Source organism: Lissotriton helveticus, chromosome 11, assembly GCF_964261635.1.
Source record: "Lissotriton helveticus chromosome 11, aLisHel1.1, whole genome shotgun sequence".
Lineage (NCBI taxonomy): Eukaryota > Metazoa > Chordata > Amphibia > Caudata > Salamandridae > Lissotriton > Lissotriton helveticus.
The window spans coordinates 599,234,277-599,261,285 of record NC_136072.1 but is presented as its reverse complement, the minus strand read 5'-3'; the positions used below and the strand labels follow the sequence as shown (position 1 = coordinate 599,261,285).

Below are 27,009 nucleotides of genomic sequence, written 5' to 3'. Positions count from 1 at the left end.
TGTTGTCATTTACAATGCCAATAGCTCTAACTTTTGCAAAGGTGAGACCGTTGCATTGTAAATGCTTGTCATATGTATGCGGATGACAACTTGGAGTCTCCTCCCCCAAAGACTTCATATCACTCCACTCCATCCTGATGCAGGGGCAGCTCCTCCATGTAGGCGGAGGAGCGTCGCCCCACTGCTTTCTCGCAGTGCGAGAAAGGAGAAGGCAGGGTTGGTTTGGGACGGGCGGTCCTGCTTGAGGCCAGGAGAAGAGTGGTTTGCCCACTGTTGTGGGCGCTGACTGTTTGGTCGGCCCCGGGGTCGACCAAACCAGTCATACCCACTCTGCATTTTCTCAGCTTACATAGAGAAAATGGCCTCCCCATATACACCTGTGGGGGTCGGCGTCCCAGCCTGATCCAAAAGCTGGTCTCATATTACTCACCCCTTCGCCACCTTAGGTCAAGCTCTAACTTTCTGATGAATCCTACCAGATTGACGAGAGCCAGATGGGGCGGAAGGTCTTTCACCCATTTGGTACCCAAACTGTGGAACAGCATGGATCCAGAACTCCGACTAATTGAAAGCGAAGTGTCCTTCAAAAAAAGACTCAAGACATGGCTCTTCCCCGAAACCCATGTGCTTACACCTGCCTGTCCTGCATCACCTCAGCGCTGAGATGCCAAAGGATAGTCAAGCGCTTTACAAATCCCCTAAACCTAAATGCTGCCATTGCAGCATTTTGATTGGCTATGGGGAGGAGAGGGGAGGGGAGGGAGGCTGCCAGTGGCTGCTTCCTGTTGTACAGAGGACGACGCAGCTGGAGGACGCGGGACGGGCCCGCAAAGGTGAGTTAACTTCACTTAAAAAAAAAACACCCATCCCGGTCCTCCCACCCCGTGCGCCTCCCTCCCCGAATCATACCGGCCGCGACTGTCCTGATGAACACTCAAATCTGGCTCACTGAATACTACCTCATGCTCAACACCTCCAAAACAGAATTCTTCTCATCGCTCCCCCTAACCACGCCCTTAAGTTTGACCTCTGGATGCATCATCTCTAAGCCTTCAGCTGCTCCCCCCACATTATCGAGTTTTCTAAATCTCTATGAATCACTCTAGACAGGCGCCTGAGCATGCAGAATCATACCAGCAATGCAATCAAAGATGCTAAACACCAGATGAGGTTACTAAGGAATCTCCAACCATTCCTTCCACAAGAAGACTTTAAATGGGTGGTTCAAGCTGTAGTATTAACAAGCCTAGACTACAGTAGTTCCACGCTCTGTGGTCGCCTCAAACCAAAAGGGCTTCTATTAATGCTGCAGCCAGATTGATTACTGGTACAGAAAGAACGGATCACATATCCCCAGCCTTAAAATCCCTAAACTGGCTACCTTACGAAGCTAGAATACAACTAAATATAGCTTGCATCACTCACAAAGCCCTGCACTTCAAGACCTCCCATCTATCTGGCTCACAAATTAGAATTATCAGGGTGTGGCCATCCATCTCGAAGTGCAAACTCACTACTCCTAAAACCAGTTCTTCCACAAAAAGAGAACGAGTAACGGAGCTTTTTCTGGCATGGCCTGAAAGATTTGGAACTCCCTTCCACCGGAAGTCTGTCAAATCCCATCCACCGTTTCTTGAAAAAAATCCTAATGCTGAAGTTGCTGCCCTAAAGAAACTTCGCTCAGCCGCTTCAATTCTGCCCTCCTCTGATGCTCTGACTTTCTATTACACTGTTGTAATCCTGGGAATAACAGAGTTAGGAGGCCATTGCACATCTTTGTATGGTATTTATGGAATGTTCTTCTCCCATTACCTGATCGTTGTCTTTTACATGTGTGTAATCCGGTGATTAATTGTGTTGGCAGGATATGATCATACTGGTACTGTTTATAGTGCCTGCTCTTCTCCCATGATTGGATCCATCCGAACTAGATTGGTAAGTGCTCTGAATCGCGCCAGCATCATGTTTACACATTGAACCTATTTGTAACGATTGCTCTTGTCCCACTGTTGTATCCTACCTACCCTAACTGTAGAGGGCTCGGATATCCACCTGGGTCATGTTCGTGCTGTACAAATCTTTATAAATAAATAAAAGAAAAATCTGTCGAGCACAAGCCCCACAAGGTTTAAAGCTAGAAGGATAGAAAAAAGGCACACTGTTCCAGATGAAAAAAGTAGTAGTAGACCAAAATAGCAGCCAGATTAACAGCTTCTCCAGATCAGCGTTGTAGCGTGGAAAAGTAGAAACTGATGTCAATGCATTAGGGAAGGGCTTATATGGACTTCGGCAACTTCACATCCGGTGGACGATGTCATTATGGAGTCGCACAACGACCCTGAGCGAAGCGCAGAGGTTGTGCTCGAAAATTTTACGGAGCCAATCTGGTGCCTAGGGAGAATACTAAGGTAAGGAATCTGCAGCTTGAGGTCTATCAGCGTGATTCGTTTTTCTAATACCTTTTTCAGTCATGGTAGCAGAGAGATAGTTTGAAAGCGTGGCTGGGTTAGAGGATGGTTTCTTGAGGGGAGACCGGATGGTGGCATGTTTCTAGGTGTCTGAAAACATGCCTGAGTGATGAAGGCATTAAGGATGTGTGTTAGTGCTTCGCTGATCAGTAGGAGTCCTTTGGTGAAGGCATGGAGGGGCCAAAGGACAAATGGAGCCCCCCCTAGTGAATGGTCGTCATGGTAGCTTTTTTTTTTTAATGTGGTGGCGACAGGCCACAAGGGCGGCTCTCATTCATTTGCTGTGATAGGAAGTTGAGTTGTGACAGTGACTGTAAATCAGTTGAGGGTCGAAGTTGCTGTATATGGAGGTGACCGTCACAGAAAAATTCCAAGAGCTTGTTGTAAAGGTCTTGTGAGGGATTGATGTTGCTGGACATAGCAGGAGGTGCAGTAAAATGTTTGATAATGGCAAAGATTTCCTTGCTGTTGTTAGTGCGGGCGTCGATGCAATCTACAAGAGATGTGCGCTTGGTGTTCCCGTATCTGCTGGCAGGAGTGTCTTGGGGCTGATTTGAAGATGCCTTTATCTACGGTGTCTTGACTTTTTCTGATTGGTTATTTAATGGGCACAATGTTCGATTGTGTGTTCTATATGTCAAAAGCAGCTTCTATTGAAATGCAATTGCATATTACTTATCTAAAATATACGCACAGTACAGATTTATGATCAGCTCCAATTGTCATATTTAAGGCTCCCATGTGGAAAGAGACTGAATGCAGCAATTAAAATTCGCCAAATGCCCGGCATGATCATTTGATAAAAGCGTAACTATTTTTGAACGACTCAAATAAGGTTGTCCAACATCTAGTCGGCTATTTTTAAAACAGCTCATCAAAAATATGAAGCTACTTCTGTTCAAAGACTAAGCTATATAAATATATAACACCCACCTAAACTGAACTCAAACCAGTCTGCTGATTTCCGAATAGAATCTCAGGAGGCAGATTTCCCTCACTTCAAACTACAGCATTTAGGCCTTACAGACCACTGCCCCTTTCCACTTCGCAGACTACTGGAGAAGACACTTCCCCGTGTATTGTGCATTTGTCAGGCTTACAATTAACCCCTTTAGTTCGGGTTTTGGCCAATGGCAGACACCCGCAATACTTCCGCAGGGGGTCTTTCAGCCACTGGCCAACACTGGGGAGGTAAATAAAGGCTCCTCTGGTGCAGAGCATCACAGGGATTCCATTATTTTCTAACCTTGGACTTCTGGGGAAGAGCTTCCCGAGCAGCCCGAGTCTTTTGTTTTTACTTTAGTGTTATAACTATCAGCAAGAAAGGTGTGTTGATGTCATTACAGTAAAGTGAAAGTAAAATGGGTTCATTTTACTTTCACTGCATCAGTGCTTGGGAGGCATATCTTGGATTTGGGTGGGAGAGGTATTGTTGGAAAGGAGAGAATCTCCCTTTTCCAATTATATCTTTCCCCAGTGAGATCATCATATGAGAGCGATCCCCAAGCAGGGATTCATCCACTAGACACACAGAGATGTTGGGGTAGCGGCCCCTTAGGGGAAGGGCTTCTGCTCTCCCAACCCACATATGAGAACCGTCTTTCTGCCCCTCTGGGAGAGTGGGGAGGGGTGGGGGAGGGGGGGGCAGAAAGCCCACTAGATACTAGGAAAAGTTTAAAATCAATAACGTATCGGGGTAGCCGATGCCCACCACTGGAATAGCCATGCTCCCACCCCAACAAAAAGCCAGACAGCCTTTCTGCCCCCTCGGGTGGACTGGGGCAATTACCTCTATTTGCACCACCCGGGGGGCAGCAAGCCCACTAGACACCAAGGGTTACATTTATGCAGTATTGTAGTTGGGCGGGGCAGCCTCCCTGGGCATGGACTCTGCTCTTCCCCACTTCGTGGGCCAATAACATTTCTCCCCCTTCCCCTGGGAGGATGGGGTTTACACCCCCATTCTGCCACCCAGGGCAGCAAGCCCACTAAGCACCAGGCATTTCAAAAAGGGGTCGAAACAAAAGGAGGAAGGGCATACCCTGGCATCGAGCCATTCCCCCTTCCCAGAAGGAGAAATTGTGTTTCTGCCACCCCCCCTCTGGGGGCAGTCAGGCGGGTTTGTCCCAATTGGGAAGATTGCTCCAAATATGCCATTGGGGAAGAGGGGTAGAAAGTCCATCTGACATCAGGGATTTTGCCTTTGTGGCACAAGAATGTGGTATGGGTGTTACACGTTAGCCACACCCCAAAAAACATAACAAGCCAGTCTCTCACCCCAACCCCTTACCCCCGAGAGCAGACAGGAAGTTTGCCCTAACTTTCCCATGGGGACCAGAAAGAACACTGTATGGCGGGAATATATTTTTTTTAATAAAATAATGGGCTGGGTCTTGCTCATCCTAACATCTGCCCCATCCTCATCCCTAAAGCCTCAACTGTCTTTCTGCTCCCCTGCAGACTAAGAAATCCCACCCCCTTGGCAAACAAGAGGATATCCTATTACTTTGGGTGTTGTTTTACGTAAGGGCCAGGAGAGTGTGAATAACTCCCAAAATTGTTTCACTTGCAATGGTGAATGGCTGCACTTGTTGGGCTTGGGTAGGCTGCCATTTTGGAAAACCTACCAGACCCAGGCATTTCTGAAAACTAGAACACGGTGGAGTTCAGAGTGGTGTTTCACGTAGATCCCACAACATCTTCTTACCCATAATGCCACGTAAACCACAAACTTTGACTAAAAACATACACATTCCTAACATGTCTGTGAGGAAAACATCCGAATCTTAGGAGAGCCACGAATTTCCTACCACCCAGCATTCCCCAAAGTCTTCCTATAACAATGGTGCTTCACTTAGGTGGCTGGGTCAAGACAGCTGGACATAAAAGGTCCAAAAGTGCTACATGGAGAGTAGGGTAGCTGCGGTATTTGGGGCTGTGCTCGGCCACCACACCTATGAGCCACAGACATTTTTGTAAACTAGACAAACTGAGGATTCCAGGGTGGTGGGTCTTTAAAGTATTCCATGAGATTTTCCTGCCCGCCATGCCCTGCAAACCTCAAACTATGCCTGAAATCCTACATTGGGAAGGAATAAGTGTAAAAACTTGGAGGGCAATGGTATGGTTAAGAGCTGCAGTATGGAAAGAGGAAACTTAGCTGGGGTCCAGGTATCAGTATCATGCAAGCAAAATGAAGCTGGAAACTCATCTCTCCAAGTTTATTGATCAGCACTGCCTTTGGGAACCACAATGTACTAAACTAACTTTCTCTTTCACAAGATCAGATTTCAAGCACTTAGCTCTATCACTGCTATAGAAGCTTGTAAAGCATATCCAATAAAAAACCAACGTTGGCAAAGCCAATAAGTCTCACCTATCTGGCTTTGTCAATGTGTTTTTACTATGCTGTACACCAGCTGTTCCGCATGGCTAAATGGTAGTGGTGTGGGTTAGATTGGAGTGGGGTAGATTAGAGTTGCATGGAGTGGAGCGTGGTAGAAATAGATAGAATGGAGTGGGGTAGAATGGGGGATAGTGGGGTAGAATGGGGTATAGTGAGTGGGGTACAGTGAAGTTGATTGTAGTGGATAGAGTGCGGTAGAGATTGTAAGAGTTGAGTGGGATAGAGGGGTAAATTGGGGTAGACTGTAATGGAGTGAAGTAGATTGGGGTAGAGTGAGGCAGATTGTGCTGGGGTGAAGTGGGGTAGACTGGAGTTGACTGGGGTAGATCGGAGGGGAGTAAATTGGAATGGAGTGTGGTGGGGTACATTGGAGAGGGGTACATTGGAGTAGGGTAGATTGTGGTAGATGGAAGTTGAATGGGATAGATTTGAGTGGAGTGTGGTAGAATGGAGTAGGGTAGATTGAGGTGGCGTGGGGTCGAGTGGAATGGGGAAAATTGGGTGGACTACAGTAGGGTAAATAGAAATGGGGAAGATTAGGGTGGGGTCGAGTGGGGTAGATTGGAGTGGGGCAGATTGGAGTGGGATGTAGTAGAGTGAAGTAGAATGGAGTGGGGTAGATTGGAGAGGACTGTGGTAGACGGAGGTAAAGAAGAGTGTGACAGATTGAGGTAGAGTGGAGTGTGACAGATTGAGGTAGAGTCGAGTGTGGCAGATTGGGGTAAAGTTGGGTAGATTGAGGAAAATTGGAGTGAGAAGAATTGTGGTAGACTGGGTGGATTCGAGAAGGGTAGATTGGAGTAGAGTAGACTGTAGTGGAGTGGGGTAAGTGGGGTAAGTGGTGTATACAGTTGCCTACAACTCAACTCAGACAAAACCGAAGTACTCATCATGGGCCCCCACCCCGACATCAGGAACACCACCTGGTGGTCCAACTGCCCTCGGGAAACCGCCCTCTCCCACGGACCACACATACAATCTCAGAATCCCCCTGGATTTCGAACTCAAAATGAACCACCAAATCAACGCCGTCTCATCCTCCTGTTTCCTCAACTTCCGACTCCTACGAAAGACCTTCATGTGGATCACCCTCGAACACAGGAAAACCATCACCCATGCCCGCATCAGCAGCAGACTACTACGGCAACGCTCTACGCTGGAATCAACAAGAAACTCACCCGCAAACTCCAAAACGCCTCCGCCAGACTAGTCCTCAACCTACCACGCCACTGCCACATCTCCCAACACCGGCAGACTCCACATTGGCTCCTCATCGAGAAGAGAATAACCTTCAAGCTTCTCACCCATGACCACAAGGCTCTCCACAACACTGGACGTGCCTACTTGAACCACCGCCTCCTGTTTCACGCACCCCAAAGATCCCTACACTCAGCCCAGCTCTCCCTCGGTACAGTACAGCACATCAAGAAGACCAGAACAAGAGGCTGCTTGTTTACCTTCCTCGTAACCAAGGCATGGGACACGCTCCCACTTCACCTCAGACAGACGCCAACACTCTCAAAGTTCACAAAGGACCTCAAGACCTGGCTCTTTGACAGACCACCATAAACTTCCCGGAACTGCATCACCCCTTCCCCCCACTCCTACCCCCCAGCGCCTTGAGACCCTTTCGAGCGAGTAGCGGAGTTTAACAAACCCATGATTGATGGACTCATTGTGTGGAGTGGAAGGGCGTAGAGTTGAGTGAAGTGTCGTAGAATGGCGTGGCATGCCGTAGAGCGAAGGGCATAGAGTGGAGTGAAGTGGTGTAGAGTATATCCCTGTGGAGTAGTGTAAAGTGGAATTGCGTAGGGTGATGTATGCATGGTGTGCTAGCTCAGTGCCATTACAGACAACACATTTCCAATAGAAATGGCCATTACTTTTGCACTGACAGAGTAAAACTACGCACAAATGATAATGTGTGGAAATGTCATCACCTAGTGTACAGATGTGCTTAGATTGTATTAGCTACAATATGTTTTCCACAACACTTCAGAGTTGCAAATAAAGTGATTCATTCCTACTTTCCTAATGTTGATATATTCTGAAATATCATTACAGTTCATTCTTGTGTGTTAGAAAAAACAGACTTTCGTCTCACTTGGGTACTAATCAGGATGGCTTGCCACAAATTCTCTCACTTTGAAAGCAGCGAAAGAAAAGTAAACACCTAGCTTCTTCGGAAAACAGAGCCTGATATTTGATATCGGTCTATGAACAGGATTGAAAGGCCCGCTTACAGAAAATTAGTACTCTGAGGGATACAATAAAGGAGAGTTACTCACGGGAGGGACGAACTGAAGCTGGACAGCCTAAAACAAATAAAGGCAGCAAATAGAAAGCAACCAAATGCAAGTTACAAACCACAAAGCCAATAGTAAGCAATGGGCAAAATGCATTCCCAGGGAAGCTTTCAGAATGCCCACAATAAGTCGTAAGCAACCCAGACAGCTGTGCCGCCTGGAAGGCTTTGACCTAAAAAAATAAAATAAAAAAGAGAGGTTGGGAAACAGTTTATCAGAGTTTCTTGGGAACAATGTCTCTAAAGCTCTACATTCATTATAGCAGACCAGTAAACCGAAAGTCAGAAAATAAAATGGCCGTTGGGACAATAAATAACCAGTTAAACAGTAGATAGATAACAACAAGCATTTACAATGCAATGGTTTTGCCTGTGTTAATGTTAGAGCTATTGGCATTGCTCTTGACATTATTTTTATTTATGTTTTTTTAACATAAATAAATGGCATTGTCATTTACAATGCCACTAGCTTTATCTCTCGCAAATGACACGCAATGAAAGGCAAGCAATGGGCGTAAGGCAGGCCCCTGTAGAGGAGGGGGACTCCCAACACTTCAGAGCCCCCATATATCTGCTGAGGGCCACCATCAGCCCAAGGCCAATAAATATCGACCGGTGAGCTATGGGAGACTGGGGGCCCCTCTTCCCATTCTGCAAGGGGGGGGGGGGGGTCATTTGGGGTTATGCTGCTATCCTGGGGCCTACTTCTAAGCATATGTAAGCGCCACTAGAAAAGACCTGAATATGTGGAGAAAGTTGCGCTGCCACACGAGCCAGGATTAAATGGCTGCCACGTACCCATCAGCCAAAAAAGGTTTCGCAGGAGGAAACAGACGCAGGCAAGTGTAAGATCTAGGCCTAAAATGACGGAATGCGCTGACCACAAGCCGGAATCCAGAACTTGCACTCCATTCATCCACCCACAGCTGAACTGTTCACACCGGCTGTCGACAGCGGAGCTGAAATTTACAGGAGAGTTCAGAATATCTGACCTCAACCCACAGCCATAGCTTGACCAGTCCAGCGCTCCGAAGAGGCGTGGGGGCAGCCAGTGGCGCTTTATAACCACAGCAAATACATAGTTAAATACGGCAAATGCTGGAAATGGGGATTTGGTAAATGAAATATTCACCTACCACGTGCCGTGCAACACGAAGCAGAACCCCACTCACGGTATTACTTTTCCACCACACATAAACGCCAGGCACTTGCAGCTCACAACTCAGCGGCCCCTTACCCCCCTCGACCCTCTTTTTAATCAACGCATGTATCTAAGAGAGTCTCTGCGTCGCTTTCCCGCCATCCACTTCATATCCAAGTAGAATCTCAGCTCAGGGGCACTTCCGGTTGTTTTCCCCTTGTTTGCCCTCCGTTGCGGTCTCGTCCGTACCCGAACCCCATAACTCTCCCTAAAGACTCTATTATTGGGACAGTGTTCATTTTTTGAGAGGTTAAAACGTGCATTTACAGAGCCGAAGAGGGAGGGACGCACATTCTTCACGCCGGTACCACACAAGGGGAGGGGGCTTTAATAGGGCGCTGAACGTTTTGGGGCGTCTCCCAAGCAAGCGACGCTGGCTCTGCGTGGTGTTAGAGAGGGTGAGGGCAGCCTGGGCAGGGTGATCCACGCGCTCTAAAACAAGAAGGCAAGAAACAAAAAAAAAGAGCACTCACCTGGACATCTTCCAGCAGATCTCTTGCTTCCTGCTCTCCACTCCTCCTCCCGATGACGCGGCGGAGGCTCGGCCGGCTGGGCCAATCCCAGCGCGGCCCTGGCCGGAGACGGACGGCTGCTTCCTTCGCCTGGGGAACTCTGCTTCGGGGGCCGCGGCGGGGAAACAAAGGGACAATGCCGGGTGGGCACCGGCTTTAGAGGTCAGCAAAAGCGCTCCACGCTTCGGGGGCCGCGGCGGGGAAACAAAGGGACAATGCCGGGTGGGCACCGGCTTTAGAGGTCAGCAAAAGCACTCCACGCGCTCTAAGTGAGGTTCCTTCTCACGGCCCGAGCAGGAAGGCGGGTGCCGGCAATGCCGGACCAGATTCGGGGGCGTTCCCGAGAACAGGCTTTCGGCTGACGTCACCAAAAGGGAAAAATTCTCGGGAACGCCCCCGAATCTGGTCCGGGATTGACGGACAGAGCCGTCTCCCAATGGCTAGCCTCCATTTATGGAGCTAGCCAATGGGAGGAGGGGGCGAGTCCCTGTTCCCCACTGCAAGACATTAGATTTTGCTAGCGCATGCGTACTTCGTACGCATTGCCAAGCAAAACCTAAAAACGACCTCCAAAATATTCTAAAGTTGTTCAATATTTTATAAGATGGCCTACTGAATGGAATGATTACTTTCAATTGATTTGTCAACATCTCATTCTTGCTTTCTCCTCTTACTGCTTCCTTTCAGGTTACTCTTTGGATTCTGCCTACAACTTTTTGTAAAGTTTCAACTGAGTATCTTCCTACAGAGCTGTTTCAACATTTGTCTCCTAATGAACATTAAATGTAATTTGATACTTTCCTCCTTAATCTCATTAACCGACTGTAAGGGGACCCTTGTTCATAGGACTTGGATACAAACTGTTCAAAGAATACAGGTGACCAGTGTGTGAAATCGTGCCAAGCCAAAAGACGACCTGGTGTGAAACTGTGTAATGAAGACAGATCACCCAGTGAGAAGTTATGCCAGGTGTTAAATTGGATCCATGGGAATCAACATCCTGGTTTAAAACTGCAAACAGGAAGAAAGGTGTCCAGGTGTGAAAACTGATCTAAGGGAGACAGTATAAAATCAAATTCAGGGAAACCGATTACAATGCGTGAATTCAATCACCGGCAGATAGGTTACCGGGTGTGAAATAGTGCCAGCCATATGACCCGATGTGAAACTGAATTTAAGGAGACAAATGGGTTCCAGGAGTGAAATTATGCCCATGGAAACAGGTAGGCAGATGTTGTATCAATCACAGGCACATGTGTAACGTTTTGTCCTGGAATACAGGTGTCTGGGTGTGCAATTTGCTGATGCATTGGACAAATTGGGTCAGGGCACTCCAAGAGCCACAGGGCTTCCATCCCGCAGATGTTTGATCGCAGAAGTGGACTAATGCAATCCTGTCTCTCTACAAACTGCCTACATCAAGCTTGGAGAGAACGTGCAGTCTGCTTTATAAGCTGCAATTCAACGTCTCATGGCCTCTAATTGGAAATTCCTTCCGTGCCAATTTACCAAGAGAATTTAAACTCCAGCTCTCTATCTTAGCAACCTCTCGAGGCTGTAAATGTTCAAAATTATCAGTACATTCAAAATATAATACCCAAGATATCAGTTTTTGTAATAGTTAAATCTTGGACTTCCTATTACATCAAAAAACTTTAAAGAAATCTTGTCCGTCTGCCAACTTTTGCTGAACTATGCAGGTGAATTTAAATAAAAAGTACACTTTATGATTAAGTTTACTAATTTAGTTGTTTTTAATTTATTTAAATGTTTTCACCACAAGAGTTCATTCATTACCTTGAACCTTGTATCTTTCTGCAGGTTAGCACAATACTAAAATGCCTGTTAAAGTGACGTACCTAATACTGCCTATATGTTTCTACCACAAATTATCAGCCACATATTGATGTGTTTATTCTATACATCTGCAACCGTATTATATTATTTGCCTATTAATGAAAGAAGAGCATTTAAGCTATTCTTGGGGAAGAATAATAGTCTGAACAGCTCTACGAAATAAAAGGCATGTTCCTTTCGTTGGTTACGGAACTACTCCGGGACTTGCAATGTTCTTTTAATGTAGGGTAAAAGGTACTTTAGCTCATAAATTATGCTTGGCAATCCACTAAAATGCCTAATCTATAGAGATTACTTTTCTGTATGATGGAGTTACTGAATCCAACAGCCACCAACAACTGAGCACCTCCCTATAAGTAATTCAGTAATGAATTCAGGCCCTCCCACGCTGAAGGTTCACACAATCCATTCTAAAATCTCTAAAAGGCTCCTGCTATTTGAACTTATGAGATAAAGACAAGTCTTTTGTTGCCTCACATGTGAATTAACCTCACTACAGGCGAAACTATGAACCGCCTTGCTGGGATGTTTTCATTCATACTGGCCAGCAGGCATGCTCTCTCTGATAAACACTGAACAAATAGACTTACCCCAGAACCATGTACGTTTTAATTCCACCATGCTAAGTAATATTTTATAATCAGCAATGCTAGACTTCAATTCCACATTTGTACTTTGAGTTTTATTTCCGTGAGATTTTCAATGTTTTTGTTCCCCCTAAAATACTGAACAAGGAGAGCGCAGGACTGAACAAGGAGATATTCACCCTTAACTGAACATCCTCACAACACTTTACCCACCTCATCCTTCACCACCAGTGACGTCAGCTCCTTTCCTTCCTGGACTTGTCTTTCCAAGTTTGTCATCCAACGTTGCCTTCACTTCTGCCACACTAGTAAACGTTTCAATGAGTGAGACAACCTGTGACTCCCAGCAACTGTATGTGAACTCTATTTTATAGTGCTGTAAAATGTGCTTAAAATAAATCAGAACTTCACACTTCACTTTCGTTTCCATGAAAATGTTGCCTTTTTGGCTAGAGGCAAGATGGCGACCGCGTCGGTCGCGTGAGCAAGCTGCTCCTGCTGGACCTCGTGGACATCGGCGTCTGACCGCTGATATTGGTGCGGAGACACATCAGAAGCTGCCGGGCCGTTTCTTACTGCGAGCGGGGGCTCAGAATCCGTTTGAAAATTTAAGGAAATTATTATTCTTAAGAAACTGCTTTATAACTGAACATTGATGTGCTCACCTTTGGTTGCGGTGCTGATTGAAGCCAGAGCTGGCGCCGGACCGCGGAGACTGCAGCAGCTGCGGTGGAGGCTGTGGGCGGTTCTCGCAAGACGACACACCTGGTGCAGTCGGACTACGGAAAACGGCGTCTCTACCGGAAAGTCGGCGTGCTCTCACAGAATGCCTCCCAAAGGTCGGAGAGGTCGTGGCCAGGGGGCCATTGGATCCGAGAAGCAGGGGGAGCCGGAATTATTACAAATTTCGGGTGCAGACAGTGTAACTACACCAATGCGAGCTACCGCTGCAGCACCTAAAGCATTGAGTGCCGTGAAGGATAACACTCGAGGGGAAACCCGTGTCAAAGAGTCTGACAGAATTGGGAAAGGCACCTCCCGCTTGAAGGGGAATACAGCGCTCGAGACATCCAAGACAACTAAAGGTATTCCCGAGCTATTCATTTCAATGAAGAACAAGCGGGAGGGGGCGGGAAAGGGGGGTGGAGAGACGCAGAAGTGCCGGCAATGCCGGACCAGATTCGGGGGCGTTCCCGGCTTTCGGCTGACGTCGCGTGACGTCGGCAAAAGCCAAAGAATCTCGGGAACGCCCCCGAATCTGGTCCGGCATTGACGGACAGGCCCCTCGTCCAATGGCTATGCTCCATTTATGGAGCCAGCCAATAAATGACGAGGGCCGACCCAAACCCACACTACAGTTCTCATTAGGTTTTCGCCTGCGCGAAAAAGATGCGCAGAGCGCATCTTTTCGCCAGGCAAAACCTAAAAAGCACCCTAAAACGTAACAGCAGCATAGACAAGTCAAAATGAAGTAAGGAGAATAAGGATTTAAAAAAGAAAAAAGCTTTCATACTCAAAACAGAACTTTAATGTAGGTGCTGTCCAGTGTACTGAAGTAACTACAAATCATCGGTCTTCGTTACCGAATCCAAAGTGAGTCAGTAGAAAGCAGAAATGTATGCATAAAAAGAAAAGTGTAGAGAATGATAAGACCGGCAATGAAGGGGATAACAAAACGTCCAGTGGCTTTACACACATTGTGTAGTTCTTTTATGTATTGTCCAGTTATTTAGGAAAACGGTAACATACTTTTAATAATGAAGTTCATATTTACCTGGAGAAGAAACTCTGTCACGATACTTTGGGGCATAGTCGTCCAGTGTTTGAAGCATGACCCACATGGTGAAAGTAAAAAGTCCGGCCAAGAAGCCATAAAACACCAAGTAAAACAGCAAGATTAAAGCTGGAAAAAAAGGAAATTGGAATATTAAAATGCAGCTCTCGCCAAATGTTCCACTTTAACACAGACATTTTTTTAATACAAGAACAATGTTCTAAGGTTTTGCCTCTTAAACATTCTTGCTAACAAAATAAGATAATATTAAACCCATCTTACGATTTATACACATACAGTTCTGCCACAAATCTAAGCACTGGGCAAATATCTTCGTTTAAGGCTCACTAAGCCATGTATGTACTAGACTGGAGATAATTAGTTCAGGTTCCGCCAAATCCCTTCTGTTTCTCGCTCTCAGTTTTGACTAGTCTCAGAATTCAGCTGCGATTCTAGCCTACATCTGAATTACTTCTAAATGTATTTCATGGTTCACTTTATACAGTTCTTCACACCAACAGCAAACGTTAATTTACAACAATGCGATTATTCGCGTCATCATTCAAGTCAGGCTGTGAAACGTACAGTAGCCTTGCCACTCAGAGGATTAGATGAACAAGCAAGAAAACTAATGAAAATGGGATAGTCAATCTCAGTAGAAGAGCGAATGAGGTGCAAATGAGCTGGCAGAAAGCAGCAGCAGACATGCGATGAACCCTTCTGATCAATGTTGAATCACGGCAGTTCTGATCTACCTTTTCCTTCTCAGCCAAGAAAGACCTGTCCCGCTCTCTCTGGAGCATCATTTATTTCACAAAAGTGAGCAGTTGATCATTGCGCGCAAGCACAGACAGTAGATCTTGCACAATGTACCGATCCTTATCTTCCGAGATACGGAAAAGACAGTTTTATCAAACCAACATACAAAACGGTAAAAGAAGAGTGCTTGGGTTTATACCTTAAGAGATTCTATCCTGTGTATAAAAATGTGAAAGTACATGAATTACATCTGAGTACTTGGGACGTTAGATGCCGGTACACTGGAGACATAGGTCCTGCAGTTAACCTGATGAAGAGGAAGGATACTTAATTTACTAGCCCTTATGCCCAGAAGTGATGGGAATAAAGTAAAGTTTGATATAAAGTGAAATGACCTTTAATAATAAGTAATTTGTGAGGACCCCCCCATCATCCCAGTTTTTGTTTTTAAGTGGTTGGCTTGGTGCCCCGAAGAAGGTGTCTGGTACCACAACAAACAGATATACAGTGTTGATATAACTGGCTTAATTTTCTGTGCCCTGTAGCAAAATGAGTGAAACTACTTGCATGGATCTATTTAACTATAAAAGAAAATGATCGGGTTTATAGAGTGTATATCAATGTAATATTTGGAATGAGCAATGATCCCACTGATGGTAGTAACCAGTATGTAGTAGAGTGTTAGATGTAAAGTATGTGTGACGAGTGAGTGCGACATGTATTTTTATTAGGGGGATGAATGCATATGAAGTGGTAATGGTAGATTTAATCTGTTATTACAAAATGATAAATAAATGTTACTTATATAACAATATTTTGAACAGAAGTAGTATAATCTGCTAAATGTGACTTTTGATCATAATAACAGTTTACTCCAAATGAAATTAATTTCCTGTATATGAAGTAGGTTTATATTATTAACCGCATGCGTGCGGTGCCGATTTCCGCGCTGCGCTGAGTTTTTAAAAAAGCAGCGGTGCATGACGAGCTCAGCTCGTCATGAGCGTACGAGAGGCGTAACATGACGAGCTGAGCTCGTCATCCGCCTCGAAGGGGTTAAATAACCTTAGAGTAATTTGTAAGGATAATATTGCTCAAGGGAGGCAGATTTTAGGTAATTTGTTCTGTTCCAACATACTGCTCTTTATCAGTTTCAGGAGCCCTCTGTGGTGGTAGACAATGTAATAAAATAGCAATAATGCTATGTTTGTATTAGCACAGAGAGACTCCTAGAGTCCTGTAGTGGATGCAGCACTTCATAAATAACCTAAATACATAAATGAAGGAAACAGAATATGCTTACGAAATGTACATGCGCCATTATAATTTCAGAAGCTGATGGGTAACAATATAAATGAGTTTGAGGTGTATAAATGAATATCCTTTTTTTCTATGTATGCCCCTGTCTAGAAGTCTGTGGAGCCTTCAATTGCGCCATTTAGCTGTCACTTACTACAGAAATATACTGTTTCTCCTCTTGTACACCAAGTAGGTTTCCCATTGTATATACGTATATATGATCTTTTTGCACTTTTGCTAATGCTGTGCACGGTGGATTATTAGAAATGTATCTACATCTGACTCTTCACTTTGGTGATGGTACCTCTACTTCTTCAAAATCACTTGTTCAAGAATTGGTTTTGACTTGATGCATGTTGGTTTGTCATATGCATTTGCTTTCAAGCTCATCCTGGGTTGTTGTTTTTATTGAAATGTCCTATAGCGTTTATCTGCCTCCCCGCAGATTTATGTTCTGTGAGCTGCTACACCACATATCCGGTGGGCGCCTCATTTGAATTCAGCTGGCCCCCCAAATATCTTTAAAAAATTTCTCGCCCTGAAGAAGGAACTTTGTATATGTTTGTGTGTTCCGAAACGAGCATAGGCGTTTTTCTGTTTAGTCTTTTTTGTATTGTCATTTTATTATATTAATTGTATTATGTGTTTTTCTTGCGTTTGAATCATGGTTACCTACTAAATGTTGTTTTATATAGAGTGTTCCTAATTTAGCTTTGTATTTTAACTATGGGCCTCTGCCTGTGTATTGAAAGCACTCTTTGGAGATAAGAAAGTAATTTTTAAATGTGTATATTTGTGATTTTCTTACCTTTTTGATACCAATAAAATATGAATCAATAAAATGTGATGCTCTATAATCTGCGGGACAACTTTCTACATGGTTTGGATGAATCACCTATAATATTATAACTTTAGGAGGAAGATTCTGCTGCTTAACCTGTATGGATGAATAACACCAGAAAAGTGCATCATTGAGCATATGTTCTTCACATGCAGCAACACTTGTACAGCCAGAAAGCAGCCAAGACCTCATTTTCTTTTTAAACAAAACTCTAAACATCTAGCTTTGGCATAGTGGTACTCAAGTGACTAGAGATCATAGGTCCCAGTAGATGTAGGTGGACAGCTAGACGGCAGATTTCCAGGCTATCCATGTATATATGTGTAACACCATAAGTGGCGAAGGGAATGCCCAGACATAGGTCCCAGGCCCACTATGCCACTGGAATCAAGCTGCAGCCAACTGACTAGCCCCAATCCGGGGGAAGCCGGATTTAGTTGGCTTGTGTTCCAGTTCAGATAGGACATGGATTGGCATTTTGGGCTTGACTATTCCTAATCGGAGGTGGCATGTTGAGTAAAAGAACGATGGGCTGGGATGCAACTCAGAGCAATTGCCAGGGGTTAGACTTTTTGAAAGCATTCCTCCCATCACCTTTTTTCATTTTATATCCATGTGTGAGGAATTTCCATGCAATGGAATTGAAAGAGAACTCGTTTTCAAAGCTGGTAATCCTGAATATCTGGCATTCATGACCAACTCTACCTGTATTAGCAATGCAAATTAGTTTTATATGTGGTCTCCAGTTTAAGGAGAACCAGATTTATGCCTCTTTAAGATTATTCTATACTAAGTAAATCAGCTTCACTTTGATCCATCGCATTTTATCAGTTCATGGTTCTCCCAAGTCGCTACGGTTTACTGTATCTGTTTTTGTGTCTGGATTGCTTCCTAACCTTGGCTTTTATATATGATCTGACTGCTATATGTAAAGCACTCTGATACCCGGATGGGTCATGCGTGTGCTTTCTATAACTCCGCAAATAAATAAATAAATATATTTAATAAATACAGTTTATATATATATATCTTATAATAGGTTGTGCACTCCTACCCACACCTACTTTTTGGCACCAGAATTACCCAATAAAATAAAGAATCCACCCATATGAAAGTAACTGCTGCTTTCATGGATTAAACTGTTCTTGACCTAACACCTCCATAGTCCCCAATAAAAAGGGAACACGTACATCAAAATAGAAAAGAGTACAATGATTAGCTTAAGGACTTCAATCAGGCCTCATACCTCAGTCTATATCAAATAATAGATGGTGATTTACTTGAATCCAGTAGTGTTTACCATCAATAGAGGGTAGGAAATTACTGCAAGTCCTGCGAGGCAGGAAAATAAAGACGTTTTCTACCTTGTTTGAGATCTCAGCAGCATTAAATGTGATGATATATGCTCTATCAAGATAGACGCACATTTTGGAAAAACTACTAAACTCCAAGGCAAGAGGCAAAAGCTCAGTTGCAGCAATTGATGGAAAACTGCTAAAATTAAATGTACTAATAAATTGTGCACAGGAAGGGGATTGACCAGCCACTGCTGAGTGTCCATGTTCACAGATACTAAACAAAATCAAAAACGTACCAAATATTGTGCAATCAATGGTCGATCAAGAAGAGGCCCAACCTGGGCACTTTCAATACCAAATGATAAACATGTATTGGCCAAAGCAACTGTCTAAAATAACAGACAAATGAAATTGCAAGAAACCTGGGATGCAGATGGGAACCCATTTATGGATAGGTTTATTGCTTTCCAGGTTAAGGCAGAGCTGTCCGCCATTTGGTAGGACTAAAGGGGGGTTGGTAACGTTCATTGGCCTGGGAATAGAGTGTACTGCTGAACTGGTAAGATTTGAGTCTAGCAATACTCTGGGAGTATTACTTCTGTTCGCCCATCATAATAAAATCTTGATAATTAATGTTTACAATTCACCCTCTGCTAAGATACCCCTTGAGACAGAGCTTGGGGGCTTTTATGAAAAGCCGGTGTTATAGTGGTCCTACTCCCCAAAAGTTTTGTTAGTGAGAGATTTCAGCTTACATCTGTGCGACACTTGTGCTGAGGAAAGGGACCGGGTCCTGCCAGAGGAATTAAAGCGGATTCATTTCAAGCATACTAGTCAAAGTGATCATTTTAATCTTTTCAACTCAAAATGAAACCTTTTTAATCTCTTAGAGACGAGTAGGTCTCAGCCACGGTGGTCCCGACTTTTAAGGGAAGAAATAAAAACTCACCTATAGATTATATTTTGGTTTCAACTCGCTTGCTTCAATATTTGGTAGATTTAAAAAAAAGTATGGAATGCTTTTAGTGATCTCAACCTAATAGCTGCAAAGTTTAGCTGGAATGATCTTGAAGCAAAGACGCACAATATCCATAAAGAACAGTTTATCTTTAAAACCCAAGGGAGGCGTATTAGCTGGGGGAAAGTACTTCCGGAGGACTTTAAGAAATCTGGTCCAGAAGGGCAGTTGTAATTTTGAGGTCTGTCTGAATGAAGATGCACATGACATGGCTATTTTAGACTCTTTTTCCATCATCTGCAAAGAGATTCACAGAGCCCTGACCAGAGAATGTTATGGTTATTAGCTCAGGACCTAAATGGTTTGAGAAGAACTACTCAAAGTCCCATAAAAGATTTGATGATCGCATTAAAGTCTAAACCGAAGCAGAGATGCGCAGTTAAGGCAGTCAGGTAGGCATATGGAATATGACTCGTTATTTAGCAAACCATTACTTCGCAGCTTTTTACTACGAAGTTTTGACTTCGCAATTACCATTACTACGCAAGTTTTTAGTTCGCATACCTTTACATTGCAAGTATTAATGTATGCGAACTAAAAACTTGCCTAGTAATCAAAACAGACATTTACCCCAACACTACACACTAAATACAAATACACTACCCTACACAAACTCTGAAACACTAACCAAACCCCCAAACACTACAATACCCTACACTACACTGCACAAACACCACAACAGTACCCTAAACCCTAAATCACTACCCCCTGCATGACCCTCCCCCTTCCCCCAGCCCGCTGCCTACACTCAAACACTACCCTGCATGACCCCCCAACACTACCCTAAACCACTACACTATACCACAACACTACCCTAAACCCTAAACCACTACCCCCTGCATGACCCTCCCCCTTCCCCCAGCCCGCTGCCTACACTCAAACACTACCCTGCATGACCCCCCAACACTACCCTAAACCACTACACTAAACACCAGAACACTACACTAAACCCTATATCACTACCCCCTGCACGACCCTGCCCCTAGCCCTTTCACTACTCCCAAACACCACCCTGCACAACCCCCAACACTACCCTAAACCCTACAACCCTATACTACACTAACCCCACAACACTACCCTTAACCCTACAACCCTACACTAACCCCAACACTACCCTTAACCCTACAACCCTACACTAACCCCGCAACACTACCCTTAACCCTACAACCCCACACTACACTAACCCCACAACACTACCCTTAACCCTACCATCCCACACTACACTAACCCCACAACACTACCCTTAACCCTACCATCCCACACTACACTAACCCCACAACACTACCCTTAACCCTACAACCCTACACTACACTAACCCCACAACACTACCCTTAACCCTACAACTCTACACTACCTCCACAACCCCGACACTACTCTACACTAACACAAGTACACAACCCACAACTCTACACTACACTAACACAAGCCCCACTTACCTTGCGTTGTTCAAATATTCTCCCCCTTCCGGTTTCGATCCGTCATGGGCAGGCGCAGAGAGTGGCACCCGGAAAAGCAGCAGCAGACCCTTCACTGGAGCAAATGGCCGCCGCCGTGACGATCTCCAAGAGCGGCGCACACCCCCTACGCATGCGATGTAACAGAACGCGCACTAAAGGCAATGCGTTGTTACATCGCCTGTGTAGTAACGCTTGCGAAGTAACAGCATGCGTACAAACAGCCGCGCAGTAATGGCTGTTCACCGGCATATGCGCTAGCTCGCAAGGTAAGTTTGGATGCCCTGAAGAGAGAAGCTTGGGATAAGCTTAAAGAGGCATGTGACACAAGGAATAGTGCAGACTTCTGAAGGGTAGTAAATCAGCCGTTATTTAATGAGGGCACAGCATTAGATTTAGGTGTTACTATACCTGCACAGAAATGGGAAGAGCATTTTGGTCACATATATGCTGGAGATGGTGAATACATATCAATTACCTGTCGTATCACAGAAAATACTATTGACTTTGAATTAGAAGAGGTGAAGGAAAGTATAATGGAATGGTCAGCAGGGAAGGCTTCAAGCCCTGATGGTGACCTTTTTAAATCCTGTATAGATCTTTGGGCACCCCTGGTTACACAACATTTGAATGCAGCAGCCCGTGATCATATTCCAGTCTAATGGAAGCAATCTATCATAATACCCGTTATAAAAAAGGGGAACTGTGCTGACCCAGCGTGCTTACATCCGATCTCTCCGATAGACGCTGAAGTAAAATTGTTGGATAGGGTTTTATTGAGGAGTTTATTAGATTGGGCTAATGATAACAATATACTATCTGATATACAGTATGGATTCAGGCCGGGAAATGGTACGATTGAACAGAATTTGAATCTATGTTTGATAGTTAGCAAGTATACGGTGGTTAAAAAGGAAATTCTACACTTAGCCTTCATGGACCTCAGCACAGCATTTGACAGTGGTAAGATCTAAGCTATGGGCTGTGCTGAGGGACATGGGGATGAACGAAGCTATAGTTGCACTTTTGCAAAATCAACATATGGGGCTCGATGCAAGGGTAAGATTTGGCCCATCAGGAGAATGCACTAGGCACTTTAAGCTGGGGAGAGGGGTGTGTCAGGGTTGTATTTTAGCATCTTTACTTTTTATTTTATATATATCTCAATTAGATCGGTTTTCAAGAGATAACTGTAAAGACGTCCCAAGGATAGGACGCACAGCGGGGTACTCGCCTTGCTGTACGTGGAAGACACCTGCATTTTTTCCCAGACAGCTAATGACTCGCAATCTTTACTGAACAATTTTTATGAATTTATGGAAAATTTGTGTATAGAAATTAATTTGACCAAATCATATACTATGACTTTAGGAGCTATAGGCACCAAGACTAGAACATTTGAGATAGAGGATAAAAAAAATAGTTAAGGTGGATAGGTTTAGCTATCTAGGCATACTGCTGGATGAGAGACTGTCCTGGGCGCCCTTATTGAAATTACACACTCAATCCTTTAATAGGGAGACTCATAGCATTGATGCCTTCTCTAGGCGTTTAGGTCACAGTCACATAAAGTCCATACTACACCTTTACAACGCTAAGTGTGTCCCGGATGGAACCTACGGGACAGAAATCTGGAGATATAAATCTCCTATTTTAATACAAACAGCAGAAATTAAATACCTTAGGAAACTGTTACGCATCCCACAGTATGTCCCGTCAGAAATAGTTCATGAAGAGATAGGGCAAGGTCACATAGCGGACTATATACACTTGCGCCCGATACTACTATGGTGCTCTATATGGACCCAAAAAATAATTGGATTTGTATAGACCAATAGTAAGAGATTGTTTGAAATTGAACTTCAGTTGTAGTATACAATGGCTGAGCTATTTAAAACCACCCTGTCTAATTTGGGCTTATTGCAGGTCTTTAACTCACCTGAGAAAATAACTAGATCAATTACTGCATAAGTTAAGAAGGTATTTTTAGAGCATACTCAAGAATTTAGACTGCTAGACTCACAGCGTAAACGCTGTTGCATACATCATACAATGGTCTAAAGTAGTGAAAGAACGGAACCTTATCTAACACTGGGCATGCCAATGATCCATAGAAGACTTTTCATACTTTAGACTGAATATGTTTCCAAAGCTTGTGGAAGGATGGCATAGGTAACATGACCTTCCTGTATGTTCTTGTGATGAGTCTTCTGCACTAGACACTTAACACATTGAACTAATTTGCCCAAAATGGGCAAATTTGCGTGACAAGTATATACGCCCTTTATTTGCACATTTAAATTTTAAACAAGCGAGACCTGCCCTTTTATGTTTATGATTTTTTTTTTAGAGAATGCTACGGTCTGCTGGTACGTGGCGAGTAATTTAATTAGAGTATTATGCTTGGCATTGAAATGGAGTGAATTTACTCAATGACATTATTTGCTGCTTTTACAGTTTTTGTATGATCGATTGTTTAAACGTACTTTTGATTGTCAAATACAATCAAATAAAGTAATTATTGATTAAACAGATAAATTAAATTGCAATCACTGCCAAGATCCACCCAGCCCATATAGGGCTTAAATTGTGCATGTATAAATATACCCTCATACCATGAATATTTAAAATTAACAGGAAACACGTATCACCTTAGTTTCTCCAGGAAACACGTATCACCTTAGTTTCTTCAGTAGTCAACTTATGAAACAATAGCATTTTGGTAATTTTAGACGGTGTACACCGATGTTACCATGTGTCGAATCTTAATACAGCATTATTACCCCCAAATCAAGAGAATACAAGAGTGTGTGTATAGTTCAATATCATTCATCATTGATATACAAAGAACCACTTGGGTACAATATGTAAAGCAAGCTTATACACACACACACACACACACACACACACACAAATATCAAGGATATATACATACAAAATCTTTGTCAAATCAAAAAATGTAAATTGACAGAGTTCTGTAATATAACAGTAAACATTTTCTTTGGTAAGTCAAATAAAAACAGAATTCGACAGTCCTTTAGTGTAAGAATGAAAAAGTAACATGGAATTAGCTATGGGTACATGATTTAATCCTCAATAGTGTAGTACAAAATTGTACTACGTGGCCCTTTCTTTTATGGTCAGGGACCATTAGCTAATTCTCAGAAATGTCACAGTTCACATCTCCATTTTAGTGAAGTAGTTCATTTTTTTAGTTCTAGATAACTCCCGGCCACATGAGTATGTACGCCAATGTGTTTCGACCTTACTGTGTCTTTTTCAATGAAGGTCTTCAGGCTTGTGATGGTTCTGGGACACTCTATAAGGGACATGAAGGAAAAAAATAAAAAGGAATCCATGTCATTCTCTTGTGTGATAAAATTTTAAATTTGTATAATATTTACGGGGAAGTGGAAAACGTGACAGTACCGTTCACATGGGGTGATCCTACATCTTCATGTAGGTAATTAGCCAGATCCAATGAATGAAAAGATTCAGGTGCTGGACCACTGGTTGTAAAGATGGAGGTTTTGGGTACTTCACAATGAAAAAACATTGGTTTCGTTTTTTAATGCAGCTTGTATAAATGAAGAGAGGACACACCTGAAAGTCTCAGGACATTTCTTTTAATCTGGTAATTGATCCCAAATTCTGCCATTTGCGTACTAGTCCTCTAAACGGAGCAGAGGGAGGATGGCATTTTTTTTGTTGATGTTTTTTTTTTTAAGTCACAGAGGGTTTTCCTAAACGTGTGTGCTATTGGCCATACATTTGTTGCCAATTGGTGTGACCTGAGGCTGTAAAAAATTGGACTGCAGCTGTAGATTCTAAATGTGTTTACATTTAGGTCATAATCACCTTGATACGACTCTTAAGGGTGATGAATGGCCATACAAAGTGGTATTTGTATGCCAATTGTAAGTGGTGCCATACACAATTTACTGATCCTAGCCCCCTAGGTTCTAAATTGGATCACTCACTGTTATGATACAAACAGTGGGCTTTAAACACATTGGACTTAAAGGCACCAGAAACTGTTGCATGGAAAAATGACACAAACCACAAATCTCTGACCTGGCGACATAGGACGGTATAGGCATGCCTAGCGACAAACCAGTGCACGCCCCTAGAAAGGATACTAGTCTAGTGCAGTGGTTCTTAACTTTTTTTACTTTGATGACACCCTATTGATCAGTACTGGAACCTGGGAAAATTTTATATTTTGCTTCTTTATTTATATACACCTTATTGATCTGTTAGTATCATTCAATTTTCTAAGCAGTAATGCCCCTGGTACTCAAAAGTAAGTTTTGGGGACCCCTGAGGTCCCTGGAGCAGAGGTTAAGAACCAATGGTCTAGAGGATCCAGTAGCACAAGATGACCAGGCAATGATCATATCATACATCTTGAGAATAGATCAAGAAAACTTAACATTCAGAACTTTGGAGCAACAGCAAGTGAAGAAAGGGTGACCAAAGGTGATCAACCTCGGAAGTTTCATTCAATATTCTCCCCCACACACTAGCAACCCTCCAGTACTCAATCGAGACAGTCACTGCAATCAAATAAATGACTGAGGAAGTAGAAGGAAAAAAACAAAAAACGTTCAATACCATCAGAGCAATCCACCAAAGATGGGAGGGATTACAGAACAAGAGGAAACCTCAGGAAACTCGTGATGAAATTGTGAATTAACCAATTTCAATGTATATTGTCCAACATAGAGCCCAACTCGGCCCCCATATGGGAACACAGTCTTACCAAACCAACCATAGTACAAATAAGAATGTTAATCTAGAGGAGGAGCCAAGATGGCGATCGGAACAGTCGCATTAACGCTTCGCTCTGAGGTCCCTTCCTCCCCGCCCGCCTATCCTGTTGATAATCCTGAGTAAGGCTTTTTGATCTATGTTGTTCGAGAGAAGCACTCACTTACCATCAAGTTTTGGGGCTCCACCGTGCAGGCTCCCACTGACCGGTTTCTCATCCAAACCAGGGCCGCCAACACTACGAACACTGCCGGGCAACCTCTGCACTCGAGGCCCCGGCGTCAGCGCCACGAAGGCCGGCAAGTAGACGAGGGCAGTTCTTCGGATTCACTGAGAGCCACGAGCCGGGAGAGTTGGTGCTGACCCACTCCCAATAGTGGGTTGATCCGTATGCCCGAGCTGTCGACGAGCCGGAGAGAAGCCGTGTCGCCCGGTTCCCCTTGGGTGTGACGCCCGCCCATGTTAATAGTCCCGTCCGGGAACCGGCGGTTGGCTCCCGGAGAGCGCGCCCGGCCTTTCGGTGACTCTCCTTTCCGCACCAGACGTCGACTGCCGCCGATCAGCCGTGAGACCTGTTGCCTCTGGTGGTCGGGCTGGACTCGGAGGTGGAGGGGAAGTGGCGGAGAACGAAGTGGTTAAGATGGCGGATGGCGCCTTGGAGTGCACCCCTCCTGGGGACGGAGACACTGCTGAATTTGAGACCCCTTGACTTCGGCGGCATGGAGAGACGCTTACGTGTAGTCACGTGCTGGTTGCACTGGCTACCCTGCGGATTGCTCTGCTCCGGGACTCCCGGGATTTGGAGGTACGGATCGCTGCCATTGCTGATCCGCCATTTTGTGGCGCAGTGGCTTTCCCCCGAGTTGGGGCCGCTGAATCTCCTTCGGTCGCTGCGCCAGATTCCCCGGATGAATCTACAGTTTTGAGGGTGCGAATGGATCTGGCTTCTGTGCTGCGGTGCTTCCCGCATCCTGTACTTTCCTTTCCGTGCTTGGCAGACCTGTTTTTGGACTTGGACTTGTTGGTGGTCGGGGTATTGTTGCATTCTGGCCGCCGCCGTGCATCGTCGGTTGTTACTTGGTGGATGGGACGATGTTGTGCGGCGGCGCTGCCTGCTCCGCCTGGAAGGATTGAACTTTTTGTATCGACCTGTCTCCTGACTGCAAGGCTGTTTAGCAGTTCTACTATTCACAGAAGTGGCCAGGGGTGACCTCGCTTGGGTCTTGGAGGGACTTCTTGCTGGTTAATGGTGATTCAAGGACACGTCTTGTGGGGCTGTTACTGATTGCGTTTTGTGCACTCGCTGATCTTTGTACTTTCTATGGCCTCTGTCTCTACGATTTTAGTTGCGGGGGTGGGGGGGACCGAGTGTCTGAATCGCCGGCTCCTCTCCTCGCTCTTTTTCTTTATTGTCTTCTTTCTCTCTTTATTTCCTTTCTTTAGGGTGACTCTGGGGTGAC

General features: G+C 44.4%; 1 protein-coding gene across 1 annotated transcript in view; it reads right to left on the bottom strand.

Annotated features, from left to right (window-relative positions):
- ATP1B3 (ATPase Na+/K+ transporting subunit beta 3) overlaps positions 1-27,009 on the bottom strand; it is a 303,008-nt gene that overhangs the window by 149,335 nt on the left and 126,664 nt on the right. Inside the window, exon 2 of the mRNA XM_078666402.1 lies at positions 14,111-14,239. Coding sequence (XP_078522528.1) covers positions 14,111-14,239 — 129 coding nt within the window. The remainder of the gene's footprint in view (positions 1-14,110; positions 14,240-27,009) is intronic.